Source organism: Pieris rapae, chromosome 7, assembly GCF_905147795.1.
Source record: "Pieris rapae chromosome 7, ilPieRapa1.1, whole genome shotgun sequence".
In the NCBI taxonomy this organism is placed as follows: Eukaryota; Metazoa; Arthropoda; class Insecta; order Lepidoptera; family Pieridae; genus Pieris; species Pieris rapae.
The window spans coordinates 4721857-4746687 of record NC_059515.1 but is presented as its reverse complement, the minus strand read 5'-3'; the positions used below and the strand labels follow the sequence as shown (position 1 = coordinate 4746687).

At 31.9% G+C, this 24831-nt stretch overlaps 5 protein-coding genes across 8 annotated transcripts in view; 3 read left to right on the top strand and 2 right to left on the bottom strand.

The window, feature by feature from the left end:
- Positions 1-12: 12 nt before the first annotated feature.
- LOC123689104 (putative nuclease HARBI1) lies at positions 13-2664 on the top strand. Of its 2 annotated transcripts, XM_045628976.1 has the most exons (3): positions 13-633; positions 1624-1823; positions 2024-2164. In XM_045628976.1, the coding sequence occupies exons 1-3, from the start codon at positions 226-228 to the stop codon at positions 2034-2036; spliced, it is 621 nt and encodes a 206-aa protein (XP_045484932.1). In that variant the 5' UTR covers positions 13-225; the 3' UTR covers positions 2037-2164. The 2 variants fall into 2 exon arrangements, with proteins under 2 accessions (XP_045484932.1, XP_045484931.1); XM_045628975.1 differs by having other exon boundaries at positions 1624-2664.
- Positions 739-2905, bottom strand: LOC123689360. The gene is made up of 2 exons (XM_045628977.1): positions 2456-2905; positions 739-1375 (listed from the first exon to the last, which is right to left on the bottom strand). The coding sequence occupies exons 1-2, from the start codon at positions 2780-2782 to the stop codon at positions 767-769; spliced, it is 936 nt and encodes a 311-aa protein (XP_045484933.1). The 5' UTR covers positions 2783-2905; the 3' UTR covers positions 739-766.
- A 144-nt stretch (positions 2906-3049) lies between these two features.
- On the bottom strand, positions 3050-5249 carry LOC123689368. The gene is made up of 2 exons (XM_045628999.1): positions 4988-5249; positions 3050-4879 (listed from the first exon to the last, which is right to left on the bottom strand). Exons 1-2 carry the CDS (start codon positions 5198-5200, stop codon positions 3050-3052), a joined length of 2043 nt encoding a protein of 680 aa, XP_045484955.1. The 5' UTR covers positions 5201-5249.
- A 2236-nt stretch (positions 5250-7485) lies between these two features.
- Positions 7486-12513, top strand: LOC111001932 (uridine phosphorylase 1). Of its 2 annotated transcripts, XM_022272002.2 has the most exons (8): positions 7486-7639; positions 8342-8452; positions 9175-9298; positions 9808-9957; positions 10589-10774; positions 10868-11003; positions 11718-11911; positions 12338-12513. In XM_022272002.2, exons 2-8 carry the CDS (start codon positions 8349-8351, stop codon positions 12431-12433), a joined length of 990 nt encoding a protein of 329 aa, XP_022127694.2. In that variant the 5' UTR covers positions 7486-7639; positions 8342-8348; the 3' UTR covers positions 12434-12513. The 2 variants fall into 2 exon arrangements, with proteins under 2 accessions (XP_022127694.2, XP_022127695.2); XM_022272003.2 differs by lacking the exons at positions 7486-7639; positions 8342-8452 and adding an exon at positions 8723-8757.
- A 52-nt stretch (positions 12514-12565) lies between these two features.
- The window catches only part of LOC110993554 (multiple C2 and transmembrane domain-containing protein), a 61355-nt gene continuing 49089 nt past the window's right edge, over positions 12566-24831 (top strand). For both annotated transcript variants that reach the window (XM_045628830.1, XM_045628831.1), the window contains exon 1: positions 12566-12996. The gene's annotated coding sequence lies outside the window, so the exon portion shown is untranslated. The remainder of the gene's footprint in view (positions 12997-24831) is intronic.

Sequence of the window (24831 nt, the reverse complement as noted above, 5' to 3'; positions counted from 1 at the left end):
TTAATACTAATGGTGCTCCCACATTGCCGTTATAAAATGTTTGTAAACATTTTATAACACCAAAACATTTACTAACAAATGTTAACAATTGTTGCACTTTGTTAGAAACTGTTACATGTTATAAGTGCTCCTACATTGATGGAAAATGTTTAAACATTTTATAACATCTAGTATTGGCTCGCAGTTTGGTTTCGCCTTCTGAGGGCTGAGGACGTCTACACGAAAATGGAAGAAGATTTGCTCATTGGAATAGCTTTTATTTTTTGTTTAAAAAAGAAGAAAAAGCGCTCTTATTGGATGCGCCAAACGCTAAAAGCTAGAGGAAAATATAGTGCCACAGACTATCTCAAGGATTTAGGTATTGATGGTTGCTTAAAAGATTTTATAAGAATGAACAGTTCCGAATTTGAATATCTACAAAATTTAATTGGGGCAAAAATAGGCAAACGAGACACTACATTTAGAAAATCTGTAAGTGTGACGGAAAGACTTGCGGTAACGTTAAGATTTTTGGCAACTGGTAGCAGTTATAAAAGTCTTGGAAATGTGTTCAAGTTGTCAGACCAAGTGATATCTATTATCGTACCAGAAGTGTGCGAGGCTCTCAATGAGGTTTTAAAGGAATACATACAGGTAAGTCAAACAACATTTTTAATTATTTTTTTATTTACTTTTAATATGATCTAATCTAATCATACTTTAGGTAGGTACCTATCTTACCTTACTAATAATTTTTTTAATACTTAACAAACCAAACATGTATTTTTTAATTTTTGATTGATTCCAACAAATCGTTTAATGATTGGGTCGAATCTTGGCTTGATTCCGATAAATTAGACGGACTCTGTGTTCTTGCGCTGGTACGAGTATGTGTCCTGGAGTTATCCGAAGAACTGGTTTCAAATGAAGCCGAGGGACTCGGTGCGGTGTAGTATCCTCTCGAGCTACAGTCAGCATTATTTTCCGAAAAAGTGGATAGATTTGGTTCAGAGTTGTATCCCCAGGAACTACTAGCGGTTGGGTCTGTAAAGGTTTTTGGAAAATCATATTGTCCCATTGTCGCATTGTACAAAATATTGTTAATGTGATGTTGAGCAGTATTCTTAGCATGACTGTTTTTTATTTGTTTCAGTTTCATCGAGACATACTCTCCAAATGCGTCATTTTCATCCCTGCTTTTTCTAGATTCGTACATTCTTTGTAAAATATTTACAGCTTCTTGTTGTGTTGGATCTTGTTCTACTTCAGGCCGTCTTCTTTTCCGAAATGGTTTTGGGGTGGCGAAAGGCGTGCCCGTAGTTTCATCAGTGACAGTATTTCCTGTTTCGTTCAAACTGAGAGTGTTTTCTGAAGCAATTCTGTTTTCTTCGTTACCCTGAAAGAATAGAACTAAACGATAATTTCAAGTTATAGGCGCGTCAAATTAGCTAAAATTGTAAAAAAATCTATAACCGCGATTTTCTTTTTCTATTACTTAACAACCCTTAACTGAAATCATATTTTTTTATAGTGTATTCTATTAATATTTCATACTTAATAAAAATATCCAATAAAATTTGTTAGAATAACGAGTTATAAATTTATTTTTCGCGCCTATTTCTTAATCTTCTATTTTTGTTCCAGATACCAACAACACCTCAAGAGTGGCTACACGTGGCAAATTCATTTGAAGAAAAATGGAATTTCCCAAATTGCTTAGGAAGTATCGATGGAAAGCACGTAGCCATACAAAAGCCAATTGATAGCGGCAGTGAATATTACAACTATAAAGGATTTTACAGCGTTGTACTTTTAGCGATAGTGGACGCAGAATACAACTTTCTGTACGTGAATATTGGCTGCCAAGGACGCATAAGTGATGGCGGAGTTTTCGCAAACACAAAATTTCGAAATAAAATTAACGACAATAGTTTAAAAATACCCAGTGACAGCTCACTACCAGGCAGAAACAAACCTCTTCCTTATGTGTTCGTAACAGATGATGCGTTCCCTTTACAAAAACACTTATTAAAACCTTTTCCAGGACCACAGGATAGCAATTCTAAGGAAAGAATCTTCAGTTATAGACTGAGTCGTGCGAGGAGAACAGTAGAGAACGCATTTGGGATTTTGTCAGCCAGATTTAGAGTTTTACGAACTACAATATTATTAGATCCAGAAAAAACTACTACTTTAATTATGACATGCGTGCTACTGCATAATTTTATAAGAAAAACTGAATCGAGCATGATTTACGCTCCATCTCAATACTATGATGGAGATGACATAGTAACTGGTACACGTATCGATGGACAATGGAGATTAGAACAGCAGCAATTAACACCACTTGAAGCATGTGAATCCCTGACAGATGATGGGAAAGAAATAAGAAAAGAATTCGCAGAATATTTTTCAAATGAAGGGTTTTTGGACTGGGCATCTAAATATTATTAAAAGACGTTAAAATAAAACTCACCTGCAACCCTCCATCGACAGTTAAACTTGGAATATTTTTGCCTTTAAGGAACATGAGTTTTTTAAATGCAAACCATTTACTTGACTCATTAGCTCCTGCACCAGATTTATTAGATTTACATTCTCGGTTAAATTGACCTACGAGTGATCGAATCTTTTTTTCAATTACTTTTTTATCCATATTAAATTCACTGGCAATTTCCATCCAAGCATCGTGTTTTTTATTTCGGTCTTTGTAGCTCTCTGACATCGTGTTCCATAGTACTTCTCTTGCTTGAAACATTTCAATCAGTTTGTAAACATCATCGTTATTCCAATTACCGGACATATTTTATTGCTTGGCGCACGCGCAACCACTAATACACACGCACAGCGATGCACGCTGACACAAAGGAACTGACAAGCGAGACACCACGCGCAGCAGTGTGACCATTTCAAAAATAGCGAATCTGCCCGATATTGGCAAAAAATCTGCCAAAATCTGCCAAAGCTAACTCCAGAAAATGCCAAAAATATGCCATCATATTATAGCATCTAATGACATTGAAGACGGGTATGAATAAATAAAATACTACTATTCAAAGGAATTCCTTTATTATTCAACTATAAAAGTATCAAAACTTTCTCCGCACTCTTCATTTTCGTAAATTGATTTTGACGACATATTTTTAATCATATTCCTTGTTGGTTTAAAGGAGATACAGTCTCCATGTTCCTTTATACCTTCTTTTGTTGTTATTAACGCGGATACATGTTTATTTTGGAACCTGTTCCTTATTTTTGTTTTGTTCAAATTTACTTGGGAGAATATTCTTTCGCAAGAGGCATTTGACAATGGCAAAATTAATAGAGCTTTTGCAAAGTTTGCAATATTAGTATATTTTGGAGCTCCATTTGCATCACGCATTTTCCCAATCGCTCCCCAGAATTTATCCACACTTAAATTTGTACTGGTGCTACTCCCACCAGATTCCAACAAATCGGTTACACTTTTGTCAAATTTAATTTGTCGAAATTCGTCGTCAACTTTTTGAAGATTATTTTCATCTACTATATTGGGAAATTTATTTGCAATGTTTACTGTTGATACAAAATCTTTGTAAACAACATTTTGCGGGTCTAAAAATTGTAAGTCTTTAAAAAGATTAGTCAGTGGCAAACGTGTTTTTAACTGATTACAGAGTTCAATAAAAAATGTTTGCATTCTTTGAAGGAAAGATTGAATTCCAGGTTTAAGACTAACATCTGCAGATAGACGACCGATTTCTTTACTAACGTTCACACCTAAATACAAATCTTTTAAAGGTAAAAAGTTGACGTTAGATTTTGGATCTATACAAAGTGGATCTGTGGTTTTCAAATAATTACCTTTCATATAACAACTCAAAAGGCTCATGTACACCTCGGAAATGTCTTTAAATGCTGTGTGGACTGTCGTATAATCTCCTTGAAATATAGTGTTCAGTTTGTTAACTGTTTGCAGTATATAATCCAAAGCATAAAAATAAAGTTTATATATCTTGTCATTCAAACTATTATATAAAAATTCAGCTGAAATATTTTTGTCTTCCAGTAACTGCGATTGAAAAAAAAGTTTGAGGGCATCCCATTGCTCCAAAATTCTTTTAATACATGCATGCAAACATAGCCATCGAATTTCGTAATGTTTTAATATTTTATGCTTTTCAGTGCCAATAAAGTCTTGGAATTCAGCAAATTCCCTTTGCCTTTTACTACTGTGTGCAAAATATCCATAAACCTCTTGCACTATTTGGTTAATAGCCCTTGGTAAAGAGTTTTTACTGGCGTGAGATACACACAAAGCAGTAGAATGACATACACACTTAATGAATATGCAATGGGGATTTACATATCTTATTTTGGCAATAATACCACCTTGTTCGCCAAACATAACGTTAGTAGTGTCAGCTCCGAAACCAATTGCATCGTTAATGTTAAGGTTAGCATTGATTAACGCCTTGGAAAGTGAATCGAACAAAGCTTGGGCTGATGCTCCTTGCAAGTCCACCAAAGTTAAAAATTTTGTTTTTACCTGAAGATCTTTTTCGGAATAATATTTGGTAACAACTGCAAGCGTTGATGTGGTTGTTACATCTGTGGTCTCATCTATAACTAAGGAAAACATTGGTGTACGAGTTTTAATGTTTTCACATGATTTTAAATCGGCAAGCATCTCTGCTTCTAGCTCTGGCTTTAAAACATTATACGTTACCGCTGCTGCTTTAGTTCTCTTGCAGGAAAAGGACTTGGCAATTTCCGAATCGTGAAAACATTTTGAGATAATTTCACTTAAATGATCCATTAATCGGAACGGTAAATTATGTTCCACTAACATAGCACAGATATTAAGTTCTGCTTTTTTCACTTCCTCTTCTATTGGAGATTTCTTAAAAAACTGTTGCACCTGAAATAATTGTTTGATATTAGTTTTTCTACTTGCAATAGGTATCTATTGAAAACGTATTACATATTTACGTCTATTAAATATTTCCATTTATTGCAAAGTACTTACCGATGATTGGCCGCTATACCCAATCATATGCTTCTTATGTTTTTGGGATAACACATGTTCTTTTAATGAAGACAATCTTGTAACTAATTTACAATTGCAAGCTTTGCAAAACGCAACATCAGGATCCTCCTTTGCTCTGGAAATCCAGGACGAAAGCAAAGGATCTTGCTCCCATTCAGGTCGGTACGAACGCTCGTATTTTCTCTTCATCATGCACGGAATACACAACGCACTGACACTGCACCACAACGCCAAATGAGAATAACGTGGGAGTAGACAAAACAACAAACATTGTTTTGAACCTCGATCAGTTATATCATTAAGAAAATAAACCTTATTACTGATTCATTACCGTTCATAATCATAAGGCGTACCTACATAAAAACAGAATAAACGGGGATTCCCGTGTTATCTGGCATAGGACAAAAGTTGCCACCTCAGTAAATGATTTCCTACCAAATAAATGCATAATAAAAAATAAAGGAAATAATAAGACAGAAAATTATAAGTATTCTAAGTAAATAGAATTACATACATTCAAACGTATTTAAAAAAAATTAGGATTTCTTTGAAATCTGCCAAATCCTGCCACTTTTTTAAATCGTCAGCTTGGTCTGCCAGGGTTAAAATTTAGGTACCAAATCTGCCCAAATGGCAGAAATCTGCCACAAATGGTCACCCTGACGCGCAGCGACCTGCGTACTCTAACCCCCACCGCACCGCACCGCCTATCCCGCCATCACCCTTATAAAATGTTTACAAACAAAAGATAACACATGTTTTATTTTGTTATAATTTGTTTTGTTATAAAATGTTTACTAACATTACTAAACATTTTCTAACATGAAAATTTATTTGTGATTAAATGTTTGCTAACAAATGTTTACTAACGTTATTAAACATTTTCTAACGGCAATGTGGGAGCACCATAAGGCAACACATAGTAGTATGCGGCATTGTTGAACGTTGTTGCAGAAAAGATTATGTTATGTAAGTTGTCAAATTTTACAGTTTTACGAATAATATTAGAAACAAATCCTTGGCCTCGAATAAAATAAATAAATATAATACGTTTATTTTTGGAACATAAGATCATCAAGGTATCACTTACCACATCATTAAATTTTAACCTGTACGCATCTCTACTCATCGGCAAAGAAGACAAAAGGTGTAGACCGAGAGCAAAAGCCGGCGTAAAAGACTCTCCGTACTCTTTTAAAAAAGATCATTACAGTTTATAAAAAAATAGTTTTTAGAATATTTTTTATTTTTATAGATTTATCTTGAAGAAAACAAATATATATACTAGCAGCCTAGCAGGCATTCTGGCAAAATTGAAGGAATTAAATTAATAAAGTTAACAAGTTTTAAAGAGTTTAAAATTATATAGGTATTTATGTATTTTTTATCAAGATGTTAAAACCCACTTCTTCATATACAAAATCGTTTATTCGAAATATCGTATTGGTAAATTCATTTACAGATATATCGCGATCTTGATAACTTTTGGTTATGTTTATAATTATTGTGTAAATATTATAAAGATAAGATAAATGTGGATAATTAAATTTTATGAATTAGTAATAATTATATCTCCATATTATACTACTATCATTTGACTAAACAAATTAGTATTCATTGTTTTATCTAAAAATAATTAAAAAGTATTTTTTATAAATTTCTTATTAAAATCGTGCCATTTAAGTGGCCTCGATTTCGGTAACAGTATATGTATACCTAGAATGCTTAATCTAGCTATACGTTATCAGCTATGTACAAAATCTATATAGTACTCATCTCTGTTACTTGCTGGCACACAAGGCACCCGGAGTGTCAATGAGTTCTTTTCCCGACATAATATATATTGTTTTGGGCACCGAAATCGGGTCTCTTTGCTAACATACTTCTTAGTTCTTAATTTAATTATTATTTTTCTTTAACTTAAAACAAAGCAGCTAATGAGCAGATACTATTATCATGTATGACTTTGACCGTTTCGTGGTATTTTAAATAAGCATGCATTGTCTTGTACTTTACAAATTACCAGTTCCTTTAATATTCGAAGTCTTTTAATTCCTTTCCATTATTTCAGGTGATACTAAAACTTGTATATATATTCGATAGACTAATATTCAATCTTGCTTACTCTACGTGGGCTATGTTATGTGGAATGTAATTGTACACCATACATAAATAGCAGTTGAAACAGAAATACAATTCTGTTACAACTCTAGTGTAACAACTCGCCTAAAATACATAACTTTAATAGATTGATTTCTCTTATTTAAGAATGATAGTAAAATGAATGTTATGAGGAGCTGAGCAAACTTAATATTATCTCTTGGACCTTACATCTTGTTGGATGTAAAAAAATTACAAAATTGTATCGGAAAAATAGTCTATGCATGAATTAAATCAATTAAAAAGATTAGATCCTTTTTAAATTTAGATTGATAATCGCTTCATTTGCGATATATATAATAAGCCCATAATGCTTATAAAATTACGTGTATAGAGTGGTAATGAATAAACCTCATTATTTCAATGAAATTGATAACAGTAGACTTGTCGACTCATTACTCAAACATGAAACAGTCGCGTTGGCAACTCCATACTGTGCGAACGTAATCAAGCTATCGTTTCTAAGCCCTCGTGAGTTATTTTTGATTTGTCACGATTAGAACCTAATCCTATGAACCAATCCTAAATTGGCGTGAATTGAACTTACAAATTTTGTAACACATGCGAATTAATCTTATTTAGTCATATTATTAATAGAAATGTTTTGAAATTCAACTCTGTGTTTTTGTTTTCGCGCTTCAATTTTGTTTGTTTGCATTCGTGAAAAATTCTACCTTTAACGCCAAACTTATTATGGAAATTTCAAAGGAATAAAAATACCTATCAACTATTATTTATATTAACGTGTTGAGTACTGCCTTTATCACATATTTCTATCAATCACAAGGGGTGTTGATAGAAATATGTGATGTGTGAAAGGTTTGTTTCTTCAACAAAATTATATATAAGCTAGCTTTTATTTTTTTAGGAGCGAATCTTATAAAATTTATTCGGCTGTTGTTGAGTTGCAACTGCTGAAACTAATTCGAATTGTTTTGGAAAAAAGGTTTCTTAAATAAATATTTTATTTTATTTTTTGTAGTGTTAGTATTTTATTAATACAGTTATGTATACTGATGGTAGCATATCATAAATTAATTTCGCATAAGCATTTCAAAAGTAGCGTTGTTAAAAAACGAGGATAAACCCATGTGAATAAACGTTATTTAAAGAATATATCAGAACGTTTTAAAAAACTGGGTTATAAAAAAAAAAAAAAAAATTTCATTTTAGGTAAACGATGAATTGTACGTGTGACTTTATATTGCCTACGCAAGATGGTTGGAATAAACATTATGACAACTGCAAAACGCTTTGGAAACACGATAAATATGAATATCCTAAGTAAGTACTACGTAAAGAGATATATTTATAACAGTATAATTACCCAAATAACTAAAAAAGATCAAAGAATGTGCATGCATTTTTTTTAATTCCCAAAACCTTATTTTAAACTTCTGTTGTGTAGTAAAATGACACCTAAAATCTAAGGCTAGCCGCACACACAAAATAATATTGTCAATGCAAGATTGGCACTAATCTTCATCAATATATGGTCCCCGCACACTACCCAATATTATTGGCAATATTTCATGGTACATTCTGAGTCAGTCGCTTCGCAGCTAGATTATGTGCGCACGTTTAATAATGTATGATAGGTTTTAATTAGATAATGTAATTGACAGTATTTTCTATAAAGTATTTTACTCGGCCTATTGTTTAATCAATAACCATTTATTTATTTAACAGAGAGATACAGTTAAAATGTTATATGTTGTGAATATCAAAATTATAATCCAATTCGAGGTTTTAGTGTCTTCTTTTGTATAACAGGAATAAGACGCCTAAACAGACATAAACCTTTTGAATTAATATACCTAGTGTAGTGAATATACATAAGTGCAAGTGCAATACCTCGGTGTCACGAACATAGTGTCAGAACATTATGTTCGTGGACTGTTAATGAACATTACCTTTAAGCTAATCACTAGTATTGTAGGATCGCCTACAATCATTGTGAAATCATTTATTAAATTTAACTCGTAGTTTCTATTGAATTGTTTCAGAAATAAGGATGGGTCAATGCAACTACCAAATAAGCACTTATCTAAGCTTGATTGTGACATTTTATACCATCTCGGGTTTGATACTGAGAAACATGATCTACCAGCAATGTTTGGTGACGTAAAGGTATAATTTATTAAACTTTTTTATTTTATTTATTTCAATTTTAATTTTTTTCCTGTCTGCATGAGAACTTACAAACCCCAATATTTATAGAAAAAAAGAGTGGGTTAATAGCAAGCTATTAAGAGGTATAACATTGTTTAACCCGTAATTGTTTTAAGCCCTAAAAGTAATTCTTTTGAACTCTTTGAGTTATAAGTTCAATTACAAATTAAAAAATTTGTAGATTTTTCCTTTGCTCAGTGAATTTTAAGACTTGAGCGCTCAGCACGAACTTTAATATAGTTTAAAATTTGTTTACGTTAAATACGATAGTATCATTCAATTATTAATACAAATCAAACGATTTTCGCGCTTCAGTTACAAACAATAGAGCACTTTTGAAGCTTTTCCTACGTGGCCATACGTTGCTATACTATTACTTAAACTATTTGTTACCATTTTGATTGTAACCAATATCCACCTAGATTGCAACTTCATAATCTAATATTGTAAAAAACAAACAATTCTAGTTTGTATGTATGGGAGGAACTAAATACAGAATGAAGGACGTAGCTGCACACATGAGCCAGCTATTGAATATTCCGTGTGACTTCAAGAACATGGTGAAACAAGCGCATAGATACGTTATGTATAAAGTTGGGCCAGTACTGTGCGTTAATGTAAGTATTTATCTTTTCAAGAGGATAGTATCGCATTTAAAGTTTGATTATGGAACGCATTGCAACTGTGCTGCATTATGCGCTTGTCGTTTGATAATGAGTTATCACTACACGATACTATTTATCGGACGCAGTGACCCATTAGGTAATATGGTGATATCATCGTACCAATTGCCAATCAGATGTATAGAGCTTGTTTAAACTACTGAATCAATATAGAGGGGAAGAAGACGTGGGAACGAATTTGTTAAGGAGAATAGCCATATAAAAACATCTACTGATAATTATTTTATATATATTACTAACTGTTAGCTGTCTATTAGGTCTTAATGTTGTTTTTACTTTGCCTTTTTGTTTAGTTCCTACATACCTACGTATATTGCTATGCTATTATACTATTTTGGTTATTTCAGAATAAAAGCTCAAGCACCAAATGAAACAATTTTGTCTCATTTTTTCTCTTTATAAAAACCTTCCTCAGAGTTATAGGAATAATAAAAATATTCTCGAATTGATCAAGAAGTTTTGCATCTAGCAACATATTTTGCTATTACTTTTTATTTATATATACTTAAGTTATGCTGAAAAGCAAGTCCAAAAGTCACTATGCATGTGTATGTAATATTTATAGCATGGAATCGGTATCCCGTCGATGACAGTTGTGTTGGAGGAAGTATTGAAAATGCTGTTTTACGCGAAGGCAAAGGACCCAATTTTCTTCAGATTGGGTACAAGCGGTGGCATGGGGATTCCAGCAGGGTCCGTTGTTATATCTTCATGGGGTATGAATGGGACTTTGGAAAAGATATATGACTTGGTAAGGATTATATGTGTCGTTTACGATTTAATTCTGAAAATGTACCTTATTCGTATCTTGTCGTGTATTTTTATTGCAAATTTTATTTTGTAGCCAATATTGGGGAAGATCAAGACATTCCCCGCGATTTTCGATCAGCGATTAAACCAAGAACTATATTCTATTGCGTCTCATGAGGACTTTAATACGTACGTAGGAGGAACGATGGCTGCCAACGACTTTTATAGAGGTAATTAAATATTGGATTATGGCGACTTCATTTCTATTGCATCTTTTTTGCAAACGCAGTTTAAACTCGGGCTTTATACCAATGTATTCGTATATATGTGCATAAATAATACTTGCGTATGAGAAAAGAAAAATAGCAATAACAAAACAGCAGCGTGTGTCAGTCCTACCTTAAACATAGTACCTACATACATTTTAACATTATTAGTACATAAAACTGTGAATGATTTCGTTAAATTAATTCATAATAACTGGAACACTTGACACCAAACTATTCTCCTTTTTATTTTTTTAATAAGATAATAATAATAACTTTTTTCGTGATAGAAATTATGGATTTCGAGCTTAAATTTAGTCCTAAGAGACCAGAATAGAAGCCTTAAAAAATAATAAAAAGTGAAAAAAAAATAGTAGGATGAAAACCATTGGAAAAGGAAAAGTCAAATGGAAAACTTTTCCATAGGACTTTTAGTTTTGCCGGAAATCGAGATAAACCGATTCTACCCTTAAAAACTCACCCCATTCCCCTTCCCGACCTCAAACCGCCCGTAAATTATTTTTCCTTTCATTTTTATAATATTCTCCTCCTTTTCCAATTTCCAAATATTCTACACTTTATTTTTTTGGTTTCAAAATTATGGACCCTGGTCTATTAGTATATTTTGGCATCTGAAATATTTATTTTAATACTATCAAAAGTGTAATTGATAACCAGGTGAAGGAAGAACAGACGGTGCATTCTGTGACTACACAGAGTCGGATAAAATGGATTTCCTACAGACTCTTGTAGGCTTGGGCGTAAAGAACCTTGAGATGGAAGCTACAGCCTTTGCAGCTATTACAAAAGAAGCCGGACTACGGGCAGCAGACCTATGCGTAACTTTCCTTGATCGATTACTCGGAGACCAGGTTGGTATATTCTCTTTAGTCCCCCAAAAACGGTCAACAAAACAAACGAAGAATATGTCCCATTTTGTTGAATATTTGACTATGGCAGGTGTCGAGGTAATGAGTCATCCGCTATACAGTCCTGACCTGGCACCCTGCAACTTTCATTTATTCCCAAGAACTTAAGATAAAATTCGAGGTATTCGCTTAACGAAGATGCAGTGGTTCTTTGGATGACGACGATGTGTAGAGAGGGACGGAGATTACTTCGAAAAAGTATTGGGAACATTCTACATTAAGCCGTTTTTAAGTTTTTAAACATTTTCAGTCAACCTCTTTCGGTTATATTCAAATATGCCCACGGAGCACTTTTTTAGGTCCTTACTTTTAAGTTGTCGTTACTTTTTCAATGCGTTTTTTATTCGAATTAATTTATATCTTCTTCAGGTTACACCTGATGCACAGACACTTAGCCAGTGGCAAAAACGTCCTGCTATAATTGTTGGTAAATACATCGAAGCCTACTATAAAACCAAAAAGTAATAAGGAAATAATAACTTATTTGAGAAAGAATTATTAAATGAATAAATTAAATGTATAAATACAATATTTTTATAGTAATATTTATTTAAATTTATTTACTAAAAAAGTCTATTTTTAATGGTTTCCTCGCTTGTTATTTATAAGTTATACAAAATACTTTGTAAATGTATATTTTATTTTACTGTTTTTAATAGATGATTTATTTCAAATTATAAAACTATTATAATCAATCATCGCTATCACACACACATTTTGCTAACTAGAAGTAAGCCATTTAGTTGTTCAATGAAACAAGTCGAACAAACATAACAATGACATTAACCCACATGCCAAAAAAGGCTCTGCGCAGGTTTCCCTCCAATTCATAGCTACGGGCTACGAACTACGTCAGTCGCGTAGCATTGCCCGTCGTAGCATGTCGCAACGGAATCTCAAAAATTCAATTAATAATTTTTTTTCAAACAGAGTAGCTTTGAATCATAATTTGTGTATATAATGCCGTCAATTGTCGCTATGTTAGTGGTGTATATTTCGAGCTAATGTGGACTGCATATTTATGTCGAGTAAGTATTATTAGAATTATTGTTCCTTAAAATTAAAACGTATGAATTATATGCCACAATCAAACTGATCAATTAGCTTTAACTCAACACTTCTGATTTTATTTTCCATAGTTAAAAATATCCTTAGCCCTTTTCTTCTTAAGAGAAAAATATCACTAGAGCAATTCATTATTATAATTTTAAGTACAAAATGTTTTGTTTCTTCTACATATAAGTATCGATAAAGTGAATTCAATAACATTTGATAATAACAGATTTAAGAATATTTATTAATGTACTGTCCGATTTTCAATGATTTTCGACAGCTGCATATCCGATAATGTAATTGCTAGTGGAAGCTGGCTTATATCTTGAAATGTGTAGGAGTCAAAATGTAGGTACGGGCAGATGATGTTATATAATAATATCTTTACAAATAAACGAAAACCAATAATTTTTTTCACATACTTAGCTAATAATTTGTATGCTTATAACAACTTTGTGCTAAATTCACTGTACTACTAATGCTTCGCATTATTACGTATCTAATAGCATGTTTTGCCAGTTAGGAATTTTTGAAAAGTAATTTTAATTTTAAAGCTAAAAAAGAACGTGGAAATCATAAGTGAAATTTAAAGAATATTTCTTTATAAAATAACAACAGTAACATACAATGTACGGTCGTTGCTTTATAGCACTCGAAAAGTCGTGTTAAATTTGTTACAATAACGTGGACCGAGAGTGTGAAAGTTGGCGTGTTATTAAAGCAACAGCTTTAGCTTAAAAAGCAAAAAACGTTTTAATTCGAACTGCAGGTTATATAGGCTGCAAATATATTTCAAAGAGTTTAGCTATATTACAAAGGATTCAGTTAGTTTTAAATATTAATACATTACAATACGGTACTGCGGTAAAATCCTAGGTTCAGTTAAAACTTCAACATAGACTGCCTTTTGCCTTATTAACCACCCAGGTTACAGTAACAATTAGGAACGTCACACGTGTTTCAGAAACTTAATTTTAATACTTATATTCTAAAAGTTAATGCACAAGTAATTGTACGTACATGTAGCTGTGTAACTTCTATATACAATAAACCTGTTACTTATATATGTGGAACACGAGGTAAATCGAACTCAGATTTAGTTTCGAGAGCTGTCAAACTTGTAGTTTGACATTTGTGTTGGAATTTAATGTACATTTACAACTTGATTACAGTAGCAAGGTGATTAGCTTTTAATACCTTACATACGTTTCATTGTTGACATAACAGTTTTCTACAATTTTCTCTGCCTTATGAGTAAATGATAATTAATAATAAGCCAGAAATCGAATACACGACCCCAGGTTGCAACTAACACGTAACTCGAAATGCACCCACCGAACGTAGTGTGACAATAGTTATAGTTTTTGTAAATGTAGGAAAATTGGGTCATGAAACTTGAGTTGTAACATGCTTTTCGTATTTCCTATGGCACATTCAATACGGACGTTGCAATTTTCCAATAAAAGTCGTTTACAAGGCGAAGTATGAGTGAAATAAATCCTATTTAGATGCCTATGGATTTATATGAAACAAAAGAATAAATAGAATTTAACTTAGCTTTACGTTAGGTAATAGTATTTTTGGAGCTATTAAAAAGTATATTTCAAAGCAAAAATGGCTTTCAGCGATGGACTCTTGAGATTTATGCCAAAGAGCAAATCACCATCTCAGATTTACATAACCTCTCGATACAAAAGACAAGGGTTTATGAGAAAAAGACAGAAAAGAAAAAGACTTACATCCCAAATGTATGTTCATACTCTTATAGTGGTGGTGGTGATTCGAGGAGGTGTATGTATGTATGCTTCTAAAATGGGAGGCTAATATTACTTAATGATGGTGAGGATAATAGTTAACGGATGATGGTGCCACATGATCTAACAACAGAGTTCTATGTTTAGCAACAGGTTCAGCGTAGATTTTTTACACTCAAGAAGGCTGTAATTAAATTCTAAAAGTAGTCTTACCCACCATCTGAAATGAACCAGTAGTAATGCTACGATACTATTAAGCACAAACGAGTTAAAATTTCATAATTAATAATAAATAATATAAATTTTATAATAAATAATAAAAGGTAATTTATTAACAATCGACCGAAAACTTGGACTTGGAAAATCTCGCTCAAAAATATACATAGAATGTAATAATTAATTAATATTGTTATATTTTTAATAATTAATTTAAGAATAATTGTTTGGGGGTTAATTAATGTCCTTAAATATATTTTCCGTGTACGGAAACAATAGATTTCCATACAAAATGAAAATAGTTATTCAAAGCTTTAAACGAAAATACGCAACAAAGATGAATATAATTTCATAAGGTTTTAAGGTTTCTTAACGAGATTTATTTTCCTAAGAGAGTGAGGTTAATGAAATATTATTGCACTTTAGAAAAGGAAAGCCTTTGAAATTTAAGTCATACAAATGATAAGTAAATACTTTGTGACCTCGTAAAAATTGGCATTGCGCCAAATTCATTGAGACGTTGTCGTCAGCTGTTAGCGTATCGAGATTCGCTGTCTTTTTTATGCAAATACCAATTTAGTAATGTATGTATGATATGTAAAGTATCCAGAGTTTACGTCTAAACTGGTAAATTTATAGGTTTTTCTTTTATTATTATTTTCTTTAAATTAAAAGTTATAAATATAGCATAAAAACATTACATTAAATGATACGAGGAGCGTGACAAACTAAGCTAAAGGCGCAATTTAATAAAAACGTTGAAATAATTTGTACGTAAATGTCGGGATTTTCCCCAGAAAATATGTAAAGTACTGTAATACATCATGCAAGGAATTGGCGCCACTTATACACGATCAAATGCGATAAACTTGGCTTGACATATTAAGCTGTCAAATCTACTAATAAAACGAAAATTGATAACTCAAAAAAAATATCGTCTACTATCTCGAGTCTCAGTCTCAGCCCATTATAAATGAGAGTAACTTTGTTACGTGTTCACGCTTATGCTATTAAACCAAGTTCTATTAATTTTAGTATATAATAATTAGATCCAGAAAAAATACTTTTAAAATATATCTGCCCATTATAAAGCTTAGATTGCCTCCTAGATGACACAACTAGGTTTTAATTTTTAATTGGATAACAGAAAACAATATGTAACAAATGCTGTAATATTGTATAACTTTAAAGAATAAAAAATATATATATTGTTTAGAGTTTTTTGCGAATTCTGTTTGGCGCTGTTAAATTGTCCAAACAAGTATTTTGATTTACGATTTCACTATAATACTTGCTTCAATTCACGATATATTTTTAGGCTCGCTAGTCTTGAGCTCTGTCAATTGATATTAAACGAGAAACAAATACTTAACCAATGTCAGATTATTACTTGAGGTTGATAAAGAAAATACTGGCCTCAATCATATTACGAAGAGGTGTTAATGTTCAAACTTAAAATTAATTTTTACACATACTTAGTCTGGCCATAAATACTGATACAATTAAAAATAAACAAAATATTACATTTTAATTTGGAATCTGTTATTTTTATATGATTGTCCATTAAGTTTTCTCATTTTGGCGCCAATACTTTGTATAATATTTTGCTATATTAAAATGCAGTGGGGTGATGAAGAGAACCGAATCGCTGTGATTTCATTACCAAAGTAGGTATAAAGCTAAATGCACATTTTAAAACTCTCCATACGCTTGGTATTTGTAAAATATTTGAGTACTGAGCTATTAATAGGTACAATGAGACCTCTTCTATTTGTGACAGAAAAATATCTGGCCTTCCACGTAGTCTTCTTAAGAAAAAGGTGGTCAAAGCAGTAAGGGAAAGAATTCGAAGAAATCCTGTCCAAAAGCAAAAGATTTTATCTCGGGAGACAAAGATAGCACCTAGAACCATGTTGCGTTTTTTAAAAGATGACTTAGGACTTGTAGCCTATAAGAGACGTTCTGGTCATTTCTTAAATGATAATTTAAAAAAGAATAGGGTGATAAATCGAAAAAATTACTGAAGCGGTACGCAAAGAGTGGTCACAGAAAAATTTTGTTTACGGATGAGAATTATTTTACAATCGAGCAACATTTTAACAAACAAAATGACTGTATTTGTGCTCAAAGCTCTAAGGAAGCTTCCCAATAAGTCGCCAGTGTGCAACGTGGGTACTATCCGACTTCAGTGATGGTTTAGTGGGGTATTAGCTATGAAGGAGTGACTGAGTCATACTTTTGTGAAAAAGGTATCAAAACTTCGACACAAGTGTATCAAGATACCATCCTTGAGAAGGTAGTGAAGCCATTTAATAACACCATTTTCAATAACAAAGAATGGTCCTTCCAACAAGACTCGGCAACGGGTCATAAAGCTCGGTCTACGCAGTCTTGGTTGAAAATGAACGTTTCGGACTTCATCAGCGCTGAAGACTTGCCGTCGTCTAGTCCCGATCTTAATCCGCTAGATTATGATTTATGGTCAGTTTTAGAGAGTATGGCTTGCTCTAAACGGCATAATAATTTAGAGGCCCTAAGACAATCCGTACGATTGGCAGTGAAGATTTTTCCCATGGAAAGAGTGCGTGCTTCTATCGATAACTGGCCTCAACGTTTTAAAGACTGTATCGCACCCAATGGAGACCACTTCGAATAAGCTTTTTATATTATAAATTGTTGTTTATTTATGTATTAAACTAACACACTGTAAAAGTAATAAATGTTATTTGCAACAGAAAAAAAAATATTTTTCTTTGTTTCAGTATTTATGGCAAGACTAGGTATATACAACCATGTAGATAACAGTTATTCTTTTCGGATCATATACCAAGCAAAGTGCAAGGATTCTAAAACCTTGATAGAACTAATCGAACATCAATAAAGGATAAAATATCTTTATCTATATCTGTATAGGTCAGTTGGGGTTTATTATGTGAAGATGGCGATAATATTATTATGCGTTAATAAGGTCACTCTCCAGGCTGGCTTTCGTCCAGAATATTCCATCATGGTTTGTCCACTTAATTCGTCGCGATATAGTTTTGTTATCAACTTATAGTTTGGAGCTTTATTTTTAATTCTATTTGAGTTTATTGCCAGTTCTTCTTTTCCGCTCTACGGAATTCTAAATTTAAAATTAGAAGCATTTAAATACATTAACTTTCTTTATTTTGACGTTCATAAGTGTACATAATGTTACCAACATGAATAAATTATTTTTGAGTTTGATCTACTCAGCAATATTTATGTATTGTAAACCATTTACTAATACAAAGAATACAATCCTTTTGAACACAATCAAGCAAGAAATACGAATGTAGATCATGACTGAATTAACTATGTCAATCGATTAAAAATGACAATTGATTTCGCAAAGATTGACTCTAAATAATATCGGATTACAGTATTAACATATTAAGCCATATTAAGTTGGATTTTATGATAAATTTATATTACTTATGATTAAGCAGTTAATATTTTGAATTATAACATCATCAACGTTTATTTATCAGATCAATGAATCAATGACTAAGCGTGAATCTAATAAATAAGTAATAAAATATCACTGCAATAACTGTTAAAGTCAGTGGGGCACTATATTTCCCCAAAATAATAGCTCTTTATTTTCTAAATAGAAATATATTCGTTCCTAATTTAACTTGTGATCACAGAAACTGTAACACTAAAGCCCATCATCTATTTCTCATTCATTTATTTCAGACCAATTAATAAGTTATATGTTAGTATAGTAAAACTTATAACTATGTTAGTAAAATTATTAAAATTATAATTAAAATCTACAGTAAATTAAGATTAAAAAAGTTCTATTTGTGGAGAATTACTAAATATTCTGTTCTCTCATAATCTGATGTAATTAAAACCTATTTTCATAAGTGTCATAATAAGTTAATAAACTTTGAGCATTTTTAACTAAGATATTTTTAGACTATGGCTTCTAGTAGGTACTTATAATGTAATTAGTAAAAGAGTAGGTTATCTGTAGCGTTCAATTAGCTAATGGAATATTATATAATAACTACAGTTTTGCAGCTATGAGCTTACAAACACGTTTAGTATCAACCTAAAGTATTTTAAGTTTTCCTTTTATATTATGTAATTTCGTTTAATGTAGCTGATACACGCAACCTTGTATATAAAGAGGATACGTATTTTAAAATTAAAAGTAATGAAAATGTTAAATTAAACAGAAACAGAAAAGGTTTAACCTTCCATATAGACTTAGTAATAATTACTGTACCAAACCTTACTTTTATGTTCTTGGAGGCAGGTACCTTACCAATATTGGAGATGGATTATATTGTGGAGAAGGTGCTACGTGTCATTGAGCGCATCTTGGTTCTTCTTGAGATTTGATGCAACTTAATGCTTAGCCCGAAATTATTGTCATGCACGAAAAATCCTGTTCAAAACTACCTCTCATGGCTTCACCGTATTTTCAGTAATATATAATCTCTGGACTTTGGTTTACTGTCTACATTATTATATTATAAAAAGTAATTGAAACTAAATTATTAGTTTGAAATAATATTGTGTTAAGATGTCAATGTTAAGCGAATGTTGTAAAAAGTTAATTTAATTCAAATAAGACAACTTTTCACACAAAAGAATGATAAATAAAAACACCTCTAGTATATAAACCAATTTATATCCAGATTAAGGCAAGTCATTCAGTTCAAAATTTTCATCAATAAATAGTGACACCGTTTCATTTAAATATCTAAATACCTACTCTTTATAATTATGACATTAACATGCCTAGCACTAAGAGTAGAGTATAACACAGCGTCCATTTCTTCTAATTAGATGTGCTGTTTTAGTGTATTGATCACGACTGATCCAGTCCCACAATCCAGACAGTGAAAAACGTTGGGGTCAAAAAATATTGTTCTCGTCAAAGAAGTTTTAAATATTTAGTACCTACTCCCGTGAACCAAAGACAAAAGATATTAAAGCAGTTAAACAGCAGAACTGTAGCCAAGGGCCTATCTTGAAGGTCATTACCCCTTGATTTATGGAGTCGTAAGACGGGCTTTTAAAGGCATATACAAATTATATACGAAATGAATCTATACAAAGCTCAGCTAAGAGTAAGAACTAAGAATACTGACCCTTTAGCATTTTTAGGGATGCCATTTCTTTTGTCACCAAAGAGTAAGTTTACTCATTGGACAATATCAAAGTACATTAGAAATATAGGCTTTGCTACATTATTATGTTGTAATGTTTCCAATCTATCCTGGGACACGTTAGGAAGGGCCTAACTTTCTATTCTTGTCTTGTCTTTGTCCAGAGTAAGCTCTTTTGCCTTATTGTTAAACATTGTTAATGTTTAGTTTGCTATGGAAACGCTGGGAACCCTGACTCTACCTGTGTATTTTTTTTTATAGAACAGGGGCAAACGGGCAGTAGGCTCACCTGATGTTAAGTGATACCGCCGCCCATGGACACTCTCAATGCCAGAGGGCTCGCGAGTGCGTTGCCGGCCTTTTAAGAATTGGTACGCTCGTTTCTTGAAGGACCCTAAATCGAATTGGTTCCGAAATACTTCAGTGGGCAGCTGGTTCCACAAAGTGGTGGTGCGCGGCCAAAACTGCCATTTAAAATTTTACATTAACTACCGTACTAAGGGCTTCGAAATCTAAAAAAACGTAATTTAAAAAAAAAACTTCGGCTGTGCAGTAAGTATATAAAATCATTTTAATGGATTCACAACTAGAAACTCAAAGTAACATTCATGAAATATTGTGAGTTTCTAAGAAAAGCTGTGTAATTGTTTTCATTGCTATTTTCTTTGTCAGTGGTTTGCTGACAGTAATATAATATCGAGTTTACGAAAGAAAATCTTGACTTTTCTTATAAAGGCACGAAATAATGTTATTTATTTAAAGGTTTTTATTTTCTTTTATAAATCCCACATAGTACCTGAAATTTAGGAAATTTGCAGACACACTTCAGTATCAGTTTCTTAATGTAAGTTTAACAGCTCAATACAAATTTCGGTTTATCGAACCTACCCCTTGTTGGCACACGTCATCAACCAGGTGTAGTACCATAAAAAAAAAGATTAATATGAATATTATTGATTCGTTTCGTTAAGCAAATTCTACCTCTCTTGTTGATCGCGATTGTTGTAGAGTGTACGAAACGTCAAATTTTATCAATAACTTACTGAACCCCAGCCACACTTCGCACATTGTGATTGAATAGTTGAGAAATGAGAAACAAAACAAAAAGTACATATACAGTGGATATACAATATTTACTATCTGCGTAATGGCGTAGATATAAAGACTATCAGGTTTGCCGACTCGGAAAGACGCAACTACATTTGCCCATGTGATAAGCCATTCGCATCTTATTTTTTTTCTAATCTAAACCATATACTTCTAAAGATTTTTGAGTTTTAGAAGCGTACACAAACCAACATAATATTGTTAGCAATTTTTTTAGTAAATAAACATTGGCAACGAATATTGCGGTTGTCTGCGAGAGTTATCCTCGTTTACGGCAGATGGCGCGGTCATTGGTACACTGATCGTTTAAAAAACTGTTTTTCCGGGGTCGCGGATATGTATCTCATGCAAAAAATGCAGCTCGGTCGGTGCAGAACTTGTAAATATATACATGTTACAGATTAGATATTATCTAAAAAAATAATTATTAAATTTAATTAGTAGCTATTATTAAAAAAATAGTTATCCGAATCTTTCACACCTATGACTCAAAAACTTTCTATAATTTGGCCTATAAAACTTTTTATTGACAGACCTTGCTAATATTTAAAAACGGGTGTATACAAATATACCGCAAGCCGGTAGACCGTAATTTATCCACTCCGCCCCGTAGTTAGTAAAACAAATATCAAACATGTATACTTAAATATACAAACGTTATAATTAATTACTTAAATACACTCGTATAGCGTATTATTATTTTTTATACATTAAAACTCTATTTTGCGGACTATAGCCACTAGTTTTAGCTACTCTACCAATAAGTAAATGAAATGTACATGTGCAGTGAGTCACAGTGAGACTGAAACTTTCAATATATATATATATATATATATACTTATGTCATTGTATAAAATTTGTCATAATATTGTGAAGAACCTGATTTTCGTTTCTAAATTAGTGTAGTCGCTTTAGTTAATTTGACATAAATTATGTTAAAACTTTGCATAATTATGACTGTCTAATTTTGTCACAGTGCCTATTAGCCATCCATCCCAATTTATTGATTCTTGACATGTGATCTAGTCTATTACGTACTTGTCGACCCGAAACAGTTATTGTTTCGCCGGGAATAGAGTCCACCGGTTTGATAGACTTAGTATGACTGTATGTAGATGAAATTATTATATGTGAAATAAAAAGCTTCTGTTTTATTTAGAATTAGTATGCAGGAATGGAATACCATACTAATAGGTTACTAATAACTATAAAAAAATAAATATAGACGTAAAATAAAATTCCACACAGGGGCATTAAAAAGTTTAGAAACAAAGATAAGTCGCTGTAATCCAGTTCTGTTATCTGTGCATGGCAGTTCTATAGTCTATTCATAACAAATGAGGTTGCTGTTGAAGGTCGTAAATTAAACTTTATTTCGCATTTTATTTAATTTATACGAAAACGTTATCTTATCGTAAGAATTATTAAAATTTGATACAGTCATTTGTGATCATTATTTTATAATTCAGAATTTTATTCATTATAACTAAAATATCAACTTACATATATATCTTATAAATAATTCTAATATAATAACTAACATTAAAATGTAATAACTAAAATATATAATTAAAAGGAGTCTCTTTAGGAAAGGTTCCGGAGATATGGCAGCGTTTTGTTAGTCAAAATGTCATTTAAAATTTACTGCTGCTAAGTATTGTCTAGGTGTAACTATTAACAAGAATTGTATATGTCATCGTGTACGTTATTGGTGTCTAGAGACGTTGTGGTTTAGCATATTTCCTTGACATATAGGTAGGCTATTTCGGGGTCTAAGTCGACTTCTAACATGAATATAATTTAAGATAAATTATAAATTACAATGATACAAAAGAATCATCTATAGCTTTTGCAGCTTTGTCCGCGTGGATTTTGTGTATTCCAACATGATTTTTTGCGACAATAATCGTTATTTTTCAATCAGAAAAACAAAAAAGAAACAGAGGCGCTATAAGACTTCGTCTTGACGGTAATTTTTGTGTCATGCTTGCGAGTGAAATCTATTGGTAAACAGCCGTGATTCGAACGAACGACAGCACGGTTGAAATTCGCACGCTCAAGCCACTAGACCAACTCTGCACCTAAAACCATAATCGATTATATTAAAATTCTCAACCTTAATTCATACAGACAGATAGATGTTGCAAAGGATTGATTTATTTTGTTGCTTGTGTTTTGTAGCGTTGAAATCACAACTAAAAAAGTTGATGACATAAGCAGATCAATGTTAAGAGATATATGATACTGATAAAGAATATGCTAATCCAAAATAGTCTGGTACTATTGAGTCGCTTTCTACAAAAAAAAAAACAGTTCATTCGTTTAGATATTAAACTAAAACTGGAATTTTTGTTGAGTAAAGTGTTTTCCAACAATTTCCATTTAAAATGAATATTAATTGAATCATTGTTTATATTGTATAATTGAAAACGTTGTTGCATTGCAAATGAATAAATGGATATGTTTTTTTAAGAAGCTTCGCAGAGTTGCTCAATAAACATCACAAAATTTTTAATTGTTTAATGTACGATATACTACGTTTGACTGAAGCTAAAATTATGAAGTACATGTGCAAACAACCTATGCGTATGGATTGAAATAATCATGAACAAGTAATACTTACAGCCAGAGAGAGACGAAAGATTTGTATATTTGTAACGAATAAAGTCAAAAACTACTATTCTAATTTCATAACAATGTCTTATTTAGAATGCTACATTATACATTAGCAGGTAATATGATTTTTATGTGTGTAATAACTGAATTTACACAAATAATCCAGCTGTGAGTTAAGGTTGGTGGCGGCTGTTAGAAGGATGTTCAAATGTATTTTAAATTAAACTCTTTGTTTGTAGCTGGGTGTCAATTGGCTGAACGTCATGAGGTTGTATCAAAAAAGTTCGATTTGTAAAACCCCTATGCACAAAAAAAAATTTGGTATCGTAACAAACGTCTTCTTAAATTTTGTAACTTTACGCGCAATTTTCTTAATTTTTTCTTTCATAAGAACCTCCTGACAATTACAAACATAACAATTTAGGAATAAGCGCAAACGGTCCAGCCATTCACTTGTGACTTGTGTGAAGCCGGAGAATGCTGCTAGTAATAAATTAAAGTAAAGTTTAATTATAATAATAATTATTGTTGATGTTAATTTCCACGATGGCGTCGTGTTGGCTTATCGTTTGAGCATTGCGTGTTATTATTGCTACTGAGTTCACGCAAAATACTGTACTTTATAGGTCATTGGAGGGGGTTCTAAAACCAAGCATTATAATTAGTATATTAAGGTTATATGCACTCAAAAAATATTAAAATATTTATGCTGGAATATCGGAGCCTTTATTATTATTATTACAAAGAACTTTTATAAAATTTAAAGTTTTTGGATAAAAAAATTTAAAATTTGAGGACTCAAAACTAAATTCCTAATAATTCTACGTTCATTGATAATAATTAATCATTAATTTGTAACATAAAAATATAATTATTAGAGTTTCCATGAAACGGGTAAAATAAATTATATTCATAGGGTCTTATAGTAATCCTTTGTGTTAACTCGGATAAGAGGATTAGTCCGAAAGTC

Bases quoted from the DNA above. Each gene is read 5' to 3' on its own strand.
- LOC123689104 (XM_045628975.1), top strand. From the start codon at position 226: ATGGAAGAAGATTTGCTCATTGGAATAGCTTTTATTTTTTGTTTAAAA. The intron at 634-1,623 runs GTAAGTCAAACA...TTTTTGTTCCAG, and splicing joins TTTTAAAGGAATACATACAG to ATACCAACAACACCTCAAGA.
- LOC123689360 (XM_045628977.1), bottom strand. From the start codon at position 2,782: ATGTCCGGTAATTGGAATAACGATGATGTTTACAAACTGATTGAAATG. The intron at 1,376-2,455 runs GTGAGTTTTATT...CTATTCTTTCAG, and splicing joins CTGTCGATGGAGGGTTGCAG to GGTAACGAAGAAAACAGAAT.
- LOC123689368 (XM_045628999.1), bottom strand. From the start codon at position 5,200: ATGATGAAGAGAAAATACGAGCGTTCGTACCGACCTGAATGGGAGCAA. The intron at 4,880-4,987 runs GTAAGTACTTTG...CAATTATTTCAG, and splicing joins GGTATAGCGGCCAATCATCG to GTGCAACAGTTTTTTAAGAA.
- LOC111001932 (XM_022272002.2), top strand. From the start codon at position 8,349: ATGAATTGTACGTGTGACTTTATATTGCCTACGCAAGATGGTTGGAAT. The intron at 9,299-9,807 runs GTATAATTTATT...AAACAATTCTAG, and splicing joins CAATGTTTGGTGACGTAAAG to TTTGTATGTATGGGAGGAAC. The intron at 10,775-10,867 runs GTAAGGATTATA...TTTATTTTGTAG, and splicing joins TGGAAAAGATATATGACTTG to CCAATATTGGGGAAGATCAA.